Raw genomic sequence first — 11,853 nt, forward strand, 5'->3', positions numbered from 1 at the left:
AAATCTAGACTAAAAACACATCTCTTTGCTCTTGCATACACATAACACATTATCAATACATTAACATTTTTCAAATCCGTTAAAGGATTGTTACGCTGCAATAATTATGTCAGCCGGAACCTAGAACATTTCCTATAACACTAGATATACCTGTACATCAGAATAAGAATGGCATCTACGCTAATATCTGTCTCTCTGCTTATCCTGAGGTTTGCCGGGTGCTGGATCCAGGCCGTATCCAGATCAGATGGAGAACCTGTGTCTGGACCTGACTACAACGTAGCCCAGGAGACAATGGGCCTACAGATCCAGTTCTGGCTGCATCTATAATTCAGATTTTTAATCCCCGTATCCGCTTATATATATTTATATATAATCTATTTTTAATCTCTATAATAAAAATTTATAATTCAGATTTTGATCTCCATATCCATTTACATATATTATATATATCTTCCAAGGGTTTTTTTCCCTCCTAGGACTTTTTTCCCAGTGCTAGCACGCTGGGTTTTTCTCCTAGGGGGTTTTTTCCACCCCTGGGAGTCAGCCGACATTGGCTTAATGTAGCACCATCTTGTATATGTTACATATTACCACGCTTGTTTGTACAGCTTATTTTTAACCACTTCCCTTTTTTTCTGATTTCTAATATGTAAAGCTGCTTTGAAACAATTACCAATTGTAAAAGCGCTATATAAATAAATTTGACTTGACTTGACTTGACAAAGTCAGTCCAGCACAGCCCAGACCTCCAGCACAGGCCAAAGTCAGTCTAGCACAGCCCAGACCTCCAGCTCAGGTCTCTCCAAAATGAAAAAAAAAAATGCAGTTCAAGACCCTTTTAATATCTAGAAGTGTAGTAGTTTGTTATTATGTGTCATCCAAATATAGTCTCTTAAAGGGTTAGTTCACCCAAAAATGAAAATTCTTTCATTAATTACTTACCCTCATAAGACCATAAGACCTTTGTTCATCTTCAGAACACAAATTAAAATATTTTGTTGAAATCAGAGGAAATCAAACAAACACTGAATGTGCTTTTTAAATGGAAGATAAAAAACCCCACAGATTTCATCAAAATATCTTAATTTGTGTTCCGAAGAAGAACAAAGGTCTTAAAGGTTTGAAATGACATGAGAATGAGTAATGACAGAATTTTCATTTTTGGGAGAACTAACCCTTTAAAGTTACTATTTCCTCGAAATTTGATGGACACCATGACCTGGGGCCAGTTGCATAAACTGCTTGGACTACAATTACAAGTTAGTAATTACATGTTTGACTGGTCATAACGAAGATGGTTACATAAAAAGATCTAATTTGAATCCAGAAAGTTAGACTGATATAAATTTAGTCAAGTAAGGCTAATTACTAGTTTGTTAGACTAGATCTTAAGACACAGTCTTAACATAGTGGCTATGTTTATGCAACTGGCCCCTGTAGTGTAGAGAGATTAGCAATATATTGTCTCACGGTCTGATTATTATTAAATATATGTAGAAAACTGTAGTTAATGTTTAGCTCAAATCATTTGTTACGGATCCCTTGTTCCCCTGGACTCCATTTCCCAAGATCCTCCTGTTCTCCATACCTGCACCCACTTCCTCGTCATCTCCCCATCTTCACGGATCACCTGCACCTGGACTCTCTCATTAGCACACCCTTTATAATGCACTCACTCCCTGCACTCCTTGTCTGTCCTGAATGTTAGTTTGATGTGTTGATGTGTGTATCCTCGCTACTATTGTGAATAAACGCTCTTCTTTGTGGATACCGACTCATCTCTACCACACCAGCACGTAACAGAAGGACAGGCCCAAACAGCTGGATATCCACAAGCCAACAGATGGGGTTATTTCTGATTCCGGTGGCTCCAGCTCCCCCACAGCCTCTCACGCCGACATCAGCGGCTGACCAGCTCATCAGCATCTTCCAGGTGCCGTGGGCAGCCATGGCGGGTCAGGAGCCGTGGGCAGCCATGGCGGGTCAGGGGCCGTGGGCAGCCATGGCGGGTCAGGGGTCAGCCGCTCCTAGTATGAACTGTTGTAGAAGTCTCCAGCCCTAAGACTGTTTACCCTCCCTGCCTCCCTCTCCCACCTCCACCCATTTGTGTTTACACTGCACCTCCACCTCAAGCCCCCTCGTCCAGATCTCCACCTCGGACCTCTGGGCGATTACCAACACCCTGGCTCCAACCTCCCTCGTCTCCACCATGGCCCATCAGTCCTCCAGCCTCACAAGTCTCCATCCTGCCTCCGCTCACACCTTGGTCCCTCGTCAGCCTGCCTTCCCCTCTGGACTACACTCCTCCGTCTCCGCTCCGTCCCTCGTTTCCAGTTGGCTTCCTCACTCCCCCTGGTGTTCACTTTGTTGTCTGTCGTCCTTATTCAACTGCGGCCTTCTGGAGCCCCGGCTGCGCTTCGGTCGCCGGAGCCGCTGGTTCCGCCATCTCCCGCCGGTCCTTCAGCGCTGCCTGGGCTCAACGGCTGGAAGGTTTCGGTTCTTGACCCGCCATGGCTGCCTTCGGCCCCTGACCCTCCATGGCCGCCTTCGGCCCCTGACCCGCCATGGCTGCCCACGGCCCCTGACCCGCCATGGCTGCCCACGGCCCCTGACCCGCCATGGCTGCCCACGGCCCCTGACCCGCCATGGCTGCCCACGGCTCCTGACCCGCCATGGCTGCCCACGGCTCCTGACCCGCCATGGCTGCCCACGGCTCCTGACCCGCCATGGCTGCCCACGGCTCCTGACCCGCCATGGCTGCCCACGGCTCCTGACCCGCCATGGCTACCCACGGCTCCCTACCCGCCATGGTGTTTGAGCCTGCCCTGGAGACCTCCACTCCAGTCTACTCCTCCCCCTGCTTCGGTTTGAGGTCTCCAGGGCGCCCGCTGTTACGGAGGTACTGTTACGGATCCCTTGTTCCCCTGGACTCCATTTCCCAAGATCCTCCTGTTCTCCACACCTGCACCCACTTCCTCGTCATCTCCCCATCTTCACGGATCACCTGCACCTGGACTCTCTCATTAGCACACCCTTTATAATGCACTCACTCCCTGCACTCCTTGTCTGTCCTGAATGTTAGTTTGATGTGTGTATCCTTGCTACTATTGTGAATAAACGCTCTTCTTTGTGGATATCCGTTACCGACTCATCTCTACCACACCAGCACGTAACATCATTATCTTGAGTTAAAATGAGAGGACTAAAACATTAATGGCTTATCCATTATTTTTGTTCAGAATTGCAATTGTTAACATTCAGCTGGTTGTAATCACTTTTAATTATGAAGCACATCAGTCTTATAGGATAGGTTTTATATTGAAATTGTGTGTGCTGAAGTAATGTTTTCGTTTAGGTCCTGGCATACTATATACGGATGATTGGCCGGACATTTGGAGTAAAAGCCAATGGGAGGCTTTTAAATCAAAGAACCCTCGGTTGGGGTTCAAGAACAAAAAACTTGGTATGTCATTGTTCTATTTGTCTTAAATTCACATAATCTTTTAATTCATTTTTTTCACCATTGGTAAAATAAAAGCAGAGACTGTTGATTTCCAGTTAAATAAATTATTATTAAACATATTTAAGTTATTACAGCATAATAAAATAAAAAAAAAATTAAGGTTAAATTTTAGGTAACAACATGAAAATCTTGACCTAGCTATCTTTGTAAGAAGCATGATTTGTGGTATTTATTTAACCCAAATGAGAACAGGGAGTGAAAATCAAACAAAGTAATCAATTAAACAGCATGAAACTAATTTCATGGGTATTTTCTCCATCACAGGATGCCTGGTCTGCTCTAATGCAGGATCAACGGGGGTCTTTAAAGAACAAGGTGTCCAGATCTCCATGGAGTGGGCTACTTTTCAAATTCAAGGTTCCAACAACGAAAACAGAGACATTATTTTATCTTCATTAAGGAACAAAATCAAAAGACATTTTTGTTCAAAAGCACATGCTCTTGCTGAAAAGATAGAGAACTTGAAAAAAAATGATGTGCTGGGAAAAAATGTGGAGGCAATGAACATGTCAGTAATTAAAGAGACCTACTCAGTGTTCAGAACCGCATACTACCTTGCCAAAAATAATCGTCCCTTCACAGATCATGAAGCGCTCGTAGAACTTCAGCAGCTGAATGGACTCAAAATGGGACAAATTCTGCACTCCCGTTTCAGTGCTACTAACATTATTGAACACATTGCAAAAGAAATGCAATGTTCAATTGTGAACAACATTGTTAGCTCCTCAAGCAAATTAGCTGTGCTCTTAGATGAAGCATCCACCTTGAGTAGAAAAGCCACCATGATTGTTAACATCAAAGCATCTGTGTTAGGTGAACCACCAGAGTTCATTTTTCTTGATCTTGTGGAACTTCAGGACCAGACATCTGAAGGAATAATTCAAGACTTAATGAGTTGCCTAACAAAAGCAGGATTCACAGAGGAGTGGCTAAAACAAAACTGGGTGTCCTTTGTCTCAGATGGTGCTAACGTTATGGTGGGCAAGCATTACGGTGTATCCACAAAATTGAAAATAAGATTCCCAAAACTTCTCACTTGGCACTGCATGAATCACAGACTAGAATTGGCTGTTTCAGATGCTGTTGATAAAGTTACTGCTCTCAATCACTTCAAAATCTTTGTTGAAAAATTGCACATCGTCTATAGCAAATCAAACAAAAATCAGAGAGAGCTTTTAGAATCCGCGACTGAGGTTGGAACTCAGGTTCTCAAAATTGGCAGAATCTTAGATGTTAGATGGGTTGCCAGCAGTTTTCGTACCGCTCGGGCTGTCTGGACATCTTTTTCTGCCGTTTTCAGACACTTTGAAAAAGCCTCCAATGATGAGCAGAGAAATTGCACTGAGAGACAGACATACAGAGGCTTAGGTGACAGGCTGAAAAGTCCAGAATTTCTTTGTGACATTGGTTTGATGTATGATACCTTACATGAACTGTCCATTGTCTCTGAGGAACTGCAAGGTCAAAATATGACTCTACTCAGAGCAGATCTTCTTGTGAAAAGAGCAATCAGGGTTTTAACATCATTTAAAACTCAGCCAGGGGCGAAACTTTCAGATGCACTGGAGGCAAAAGATCGTGGCACATTCCAAGATGTGCACTTGAAGTCAAACCCTAAGATTAAGTCTATCAACACTGAGGAATTCTTGCAAAGCCTAATTGAAAGTCTACAGAAACGTCTTCCTTTTGAAGAAGAAATTCTTAAAGATCTGAGCATTCTGGACACAAACAGGTGGCCATCAGAGCCTGGCATTCGCTATGGTGAGGCAGAGATTCATAGGCTCTGTGCACGTTTTAATTTGTGCCCTGACCAAGCCATTAGGGGAATGAGAGACATAGTTGAATCTCCCCAAACTGAATCTCAGGATTTGAAACCTCGTAAGAACTGCATGCAGACCTTTCCTGTAAGCACTGCAGAGTGCGAAAGAGGTTTCAGTATCATGAATTCTATTGTGACAAAGAAGAGGTCTGTGCTTCTTGTTTCAAATGTTTCAAATTTGATGACGATCAACCTTAATGGCCCGCCAATTTCACTGTTTAACCCAGAGAACTATGTAAAGACCTGGGCAAGACGACATCGCACTGCACTACACAGTCAAGGCAATGTAAATCTGTAAATCTCACAATAGAGAGAAAACATTTTTGGAATGTACTGTAATTGAATAAACAAATAATTATAATAATAAATAAATACCAATAAAACTGAATAATTCAATGTTCTTGCAGTGTATGAGTGTATCAGTGTAACAGTATACAATTTAGAAGTGCATAAATTACACAGATTTAAATATAATGAAATGTAATAATAATTGAAGAAATACTATTAAACAAACAGTCATTGACTTCTGTTGTTCTGTTTTTTTTTTGGGGGGGGTTTGGGGTTGGGGCTAATAGTAAACCACTTTTTTTAGGACTACACCACGGCCGTGACATAAGATTTTGGCCATATTGCCCATCCAAGTCATTCATCCCAGTATCGCAGGCTTGTCAGTAGGTTACACTTCTTGTATTTCGGCCACACCACAAGGTGTCACTGTGGCCTCAATGCTTTGCCCTCGCCTACTCTAAGCTCGATTGGAAAAAATAAATACATACATAAATAAGAAATAAATGTATAAATATTATAATATCTCTCTCTCTCTCTCTCTCTCTCTCTCTCTCTATGTATATATATATATATATATATATATATATATATATATATATATATATATATATATATATATATATATATATATATATTTATTTATTCTTTGTATATTTAGGAAGACAGCCTCAGCTTTCCGTTTGAGAAGCGCCTCCTGTGGTCTTCCTGTGTATTGACATTTCCACTCTGGCGTTTTCATTTCCCTAAACGAATACGTAGCGCAAAGTAAAAGCGGAAGTGATGAAATGAAAGGGTTGGAGTTATGAAACACTGGCCACTACCCACTTGTATTTTAGAATTAAGTTGAAAATAAAACTTCATTTATCAGTTTCAGCACGCACTCCAGTGATCATGGGGAAGATTGAGTGGGCTATGTGGGCTAACGAGCAAGCTCTGGCTGCTGGACTCAGTAAGAACACACATACTCTAATTCTGTTTTTCTGGCTCTCTAATATATTTAAACGAGTAAGTTACACTTACATTAATGTTTAAATACCCCACATGAAAAAATACTATAGTAATTTGAAGTAAATACTAAAGTATTTTTGAACATTACTATAGTAAATTGTATACAGTAGCTATATTTACACTTTAATAAATGCTGAACTATAGCTAATACTACTTTACTTTATTTATATTATTAAAACCAAGACGTTGGTTTTCAGTATTTTGAACGCTTAAATTTGAAAGAACAGTATTTAAAATTCTTGTATACTATTTTTATTTTTAAAAATATATTCCAGTTAATGCAGGCTTGTGTGAATATTAAGAAACGTGATGACAAACTTTTTTTTCCTGTTGCAGTTTATGCGACTGGTGGAATCGTAGGAGTGGCCGGTCAGTTCAGAGGCTGGCAGTTCGCAGCGTTCGGCATGTATCCTTACAACCTCTGCAGGGATCCTATAAATGTATGAGGCTCTGATTTGCCCTATTTTTTCGTTTTCTTTTCCTCATGTGTTCTTCTAGTCTTTCGCCTGATAAAGTACCTTTTTTCCTTTTTGGTAAAGTTCCAAAGTATATTTCTAGTGTATACATTTATATCCTTGACTGTGATAGTGCTGCCGGTGTATTTGTTTGTTTGCTTGAATATCCGCGCAGCAAACGAGGCAAAGGCACCAGCGTTGAGAGAACGTAAGTGTTTTATATGTATCAATCTGACCTCATTTGAGACCGTAACTATTTACAGGAAGTAGAGCCTGGTGATTTCACCACACCATAAAAACATTTTGGGCTGAGTCATTTGTATAGTAAAAACTTCCTTGTTTGCTTTGAACCATACACCTTTCTTTTTTTCTTAGTGGCCAATACTGCTTCACAGTGTGTGTAAAGGCTTTTGGACCCCTGACCAGAAACTATTATGTCAGAGCGTTCTTGCATGCTGCGTAAGTCTGTCATACTTAAGTCAGCATCCATGTTGAACTTTTATTGTTGTGGTATAAGGCAGCATCTTTCATTTGTTTCTGTGTGTTACCTTGCAGGCTGTGTGTTCCTGGAGCGTTCATGTTAGCCACAGTTCTGGGGTGTGTGTGTCTAGCAATTGCCAGTTTAATCTACCTTTCAGTAAGTTCCTCCAAACAAAATAATTAAGCACTGATTCATTTGAACTCTAGATAAACAACATGACTGCATGAATGTGAATGCAACCACAACTAAAAGATAGGAAACTAAAAAAAAGATCTTATTTCTTTATGCTCAGTTGCTTCCTCTTATAAAATCCCCTTTTTCACTTTCAAACTGTTAGAGGAACAGTTTAATCAAAATGAAAATTCTGTCATTTACTCACCCTCATATGACGTTATAAGTAGTCCATATGCACATTCTGTGGAACGTTCACATTCTACTTTTATGTTCCACTGAAGAAAGAAAATGTGAATGATGAACATAAGAGAATTTTCCTTTTTGTGTGAACTCAAACTTTAAAACATGAATATGGTTCTTTGTGCTAACAGATGATATGAGTGTAATATGATGATCTATCCCACAATATTTTAGTACAGTGTTCTTCACTTCATTACACTCATATCATATGAACTGTTACTTGCAGAAGAAGTCTTGGAACAACATCTATGTTTGAATGATTTTTGTTGTGTGGCCATATGGCCTTAGTGTAGAGAGTATTCACAATAAATTCAGCCATTCAAATTTTGTACATGATTTTGAACTTTGGCATTACAGGCAGCTATTCACGGAGAGCATTGGGAGCCAATACTGCCCCGGACAGAGCCACCAAAGCGCATTGGGGAGAGCATCAAAGAACCTCCTCAAAACCCTCCACCTCGACCTCCTCCCGAACTCCGCCGGAAGAAAGTGGATAACCTAGAGACTGCTGCGTATGACAATCCCATGTCTGTGACCACCAATGAATAAGGATTCCAGTGTTAAAAAACAGTTTATCTATAATTCATTGTAATACGAAGCATTTATGATGAGTTTATACTGACAAACTGCATCAAAACACACATACAGAGAGAGAGAGAGAGAGAGAGAGATGGCACTGACTTGTATTGTTTATTTTATAATATCTAGGGTGTGTACCTCTTGATCAATGTGATACATCCCAGTTACTTGCATACATTTTCATACTATTGTTAAATTTTTATTGTCACTGATAAGAGTGATTTTTATGTGAGATCAGTTTTTATCATCTAATAACAGTAGGATAGATGCTGAACAGTAAAGATGCTGTCAAAATGTTAACCATAATTATGTATATTTACCTCAAGAGAGTGTATGTCTTCATTTGTACTTACAATAAACTCAGGATTTGCTTCATTAAATTATCTGTCATTTATAGAGTTAAACTATTGCTAAGTTTCGTCTCTGTTTATTAGTCACACAGCAATACAAAAAAATTTCAAAATGTAGCGAAATTTTTCTTCCTGCACCATATTCATAACCAAAGAAAAGAAATACACAATGGTCATTATGTGATGACAGATGGATAATCTGTTAAAACATGTCTTCATGTTTTCATAATCCTCTGTTACACCACAAGGAACAAGGAAGTTCATCTTGCTCGAAAAATGAAAACTCAATGTCCTTAGTGTTTATTTAATGGTGGCTTGTTTAATTGAATGTTTAAGAGGAAATAAGTCTATATATATATATATATATATGAAATTATATACTATATAAAACTATAACTGACATAACTACAATTATATATTACCTTTTTTGTACTCTTTTTGTACTCTTTGAATATAAAAAAAAAAAAAAACCTACAATAACTATGAAGCAGTAACTGTAAAATATAACATTTCTGAACAAATCAGTCTGGCGTACACACACACTCACACACAATCACTGTGGCGCCTTTTTGCCAACTTGCATTCATCTTCACATTTCTGGGAGATGGCCAGATGGTTGATTTTCTTCAACATTAAATTTATTTTTGATGTAGCCTGTAAGAGAAAGAAATAAACAGAACGCAAGTTTACAAAACATTACAATTATTGAGGAATGGTATTGGCCATCTACATTCACAATAGAACTTCCCAAGGCTGAGCCTAAAACTAGTTTTGTTTTCTTTTACAATCTACATTTCTTTTTGTTTTCTTTTACAATCTACATTCAGTATTTTTTTAAATAAATTTTATACATTAGAATAATGACTAATTTTGTATATTTCCTAAACTATATCTTTAAGTGACAGAACCATTCAGCATTATTCCAAATTCCTGAGTATGATTATACAAATTTTTTTGCATCCTGTTGTTCTGAATATATTAAAATATGGCAATCCAGCCCAAACTTGATTTTAAGAGAAATAATTGCTTACTAATGATGTCAGACACTTTTTCAGAATCAAGTTGAGGCTTGGCTGCTTTGTCTTTGAATGTAGCAGTGTGTTGCGAGAGTGCATGGAAAGATCGTGAGTTTTAGTTGGAGGGCATGTCCGTGGCAGCCTGACAAAGTCTGATGTTTCGCCACGAAAGAAGAAGCTGTAGTAACTTAGGCATACCATGTCTGATCTGCCCCAAAGTGTGATAAGAGTCCTGGCCTGAAGACATCTATATGCCAATTTTCACTTAATCATAGCACCACCTGCTGGTAACAGGAAACAGCATGCTTTATACTGTAATTCAATCCCAGAAACACATTTCAATATGCCGCGAAGCACCAAACATAATAGAAAAACGTTAAATCATGCAACACTTGGCTGAGTGCTAATGTATGTGATTAATGCCACGAAACAGGAAGTTGTTGTAACTCAGGCATACGATGTCCGATCTGCTCCAAACTTCACATTTGATAAGAGTCCTGACCTGAAGACATCTACATGGCAATATTCACTTACAGTCACCTGTTGGCAGCAGGAAAATGGCACTTTGAAATGACTTTGCCATAATTCTCCTGTATTTACTCGCTTACATCATTGTGGCCTACTGTTTACTGTTTTCCTAAAGCCAACTGATGGCGGTGAGCCCGGGTGCGAGGGCCCTTTCATCACTGCTTGCAGCTTTAATTTAATTTGTATCTCTATAGTATTTGTTGTATTGTTTGTGATTTGTTTGTAAATGTCTTTTTATATAACAACAATTATATATATTGGAAATTATGCCCTTTGAAGGTTATTGGACAGGTTATTGGGCAGGTAACATAAGGTTTTGTTCTTTAAGTTTGTGACAAGCACATAAAAATTATTACTTTTTCATTAGAGTAATAATAAAGAAGCTGTCCTACATTCATTAGTCTCACTGTATTGTGCTTGGAAAACTACTACATCACCAAAAAAAAAAAAAGAGAGAGAGCGAGAGAGAGAGAGAAATTAATAAATGTATAGGTATTGGTATCAGCGAGTACTAGAAAAAAAGTATCGGTACTCATACTCGGTCCTTAACTTCCGGTTCAACGCTGCTCAACGCTGCTGCCTGCTGTCTGACCTACGCTCGGAGCTTCGTGGAGTTTATCCTAAATCCTTCTCTTTATTCCTATTCACATAATATAACTTTCTTGTTTTTCACTAGATTAGTAATATTATGCAATAGGTTAAGTAAACGGAACGATTTATTACTAGTAATCTACCAGCGTAATCACCTAGTGTCAGCCATAGCCCGCTAGCCTGCTAGCTACCGTCTATTTTTTCCTCTAAACTAACCTTCCATGTCGATCTAATGGCGGATTTATCCGATGTATGTTATTTTGATCTGTCCTTGCCAGATCGGGAAGCTGTGGAGACTTTGCTGCCCGGCATTCATAGATCCACCGTGAGGTACAGCGTCCCGCACATCACCCTTGCCCCAGGCACCGGCAAGCGACCGAGACATCCAGCTAGCGGGTCCCGTGTGCGATGCAGTTTTTCGGACGGCGTTAGCGATCAAGTTCATCAAACAACTGTGGGGATCAGACTACTCTACAAAAACACGGTCAGTCATGTCCGACGATTATCATGTGTATTAAATGCAACATGTACAGCTTAGCTCTTTCTGTCAGCAGTGAGACTTACACATGTGATAAATGCAGGGATATTGTCAGGCTGACAGAGAGAATCTCAGAATTAGAGACACGCATCCAAACTTTAATTGAGGATAGCGAGAATGAAAGGGCCTTAGATACTGCTTTGGATGCGACTAGCCTAGTAAACACTGCACATTCGGTTCCGGTTGTAGAAGCCACGCAGCAGGCTAACTGGGTGACTGTGAGGCGGCATAATGGCAAGAACAAACACCACTCTTCCGTT

The 11,853-nt window shown here is 39.8% G+C and overlaps 2 protein-coding genes across 2 annotated transcripts; both read left to right on the forward strand.

Annotated features, from left to right (window-relative positions):
- The first annotated feature begins 2,796 nt into the window (after positions 1 to 2,796).
- On the forward strand, positions 2,797 to 5,752 carry LOC137022639 (E3 SUMO-protein ligase KIAA1586-like). The gene is made up of 2 exons (XM_067389064.1): positions 2,797 to 3,466; positions 3,791 to 5,752. The coding sequence occupies exon 2, from the start codon at positions 3,856 to 3,858 to the stop codon at positions 5,641 to 5,643; it is 1,788 nt and encodes a 595-aa protein (XP_067245165.1). The 5' UTR covers positions 2,797 to 3,466; positions 3,791 to 3,855; the 3' UTR covers positions 5,644 to 5,752.
- Positions 5,753 to 6,428: 676 nt separating this feature from the next.
- On the forward strand, positions 6,429 to 8,977 carry cyba (cytochrome b-245, alpha polypeptide). The gene is made up of 6 exons (XM_067389065.1): positions 6,429 to 6,582; positions 6,978 to 7,047; positions 7,230 to 7,304; positions 7,472 to 7,555; positions 7,652 to 7,733; positions 8,349 to 8,977. The coding sequence occupies exons 1-6, from the start codon at positions 6,525 to 6,527 to the stop codon at positions 8,538 to 8,540; spliced, it is 561 nt and encodes a 186-aa protein (XP_067245166.1). The 5' UTR covers positions 6,429 to 6,524; the 3' UTR covers positions 8,541 to 8,977.
- The last annotated feature ends 2,876 nt before the right edge of the window (positions 8,978 to 11,853 follow it).

The sequence above is a fragment of the Chanodichthys erythropterus genome, chromosome 7, assembly GCF_024489055.1.
Source record: "Chanodichthys erythropterus isolate Z2021 chromosome 7, ASM2448905v1, whole genome shotgun sequence".
NCBI classification, from domain to species: domain Eukaryota; kingdom Metazoa; phylum Chordata; class Actinopteri; order Cypriniformes; family Xenocyprididae; genus Chanodichthys; species Chanodichthys erythropterus.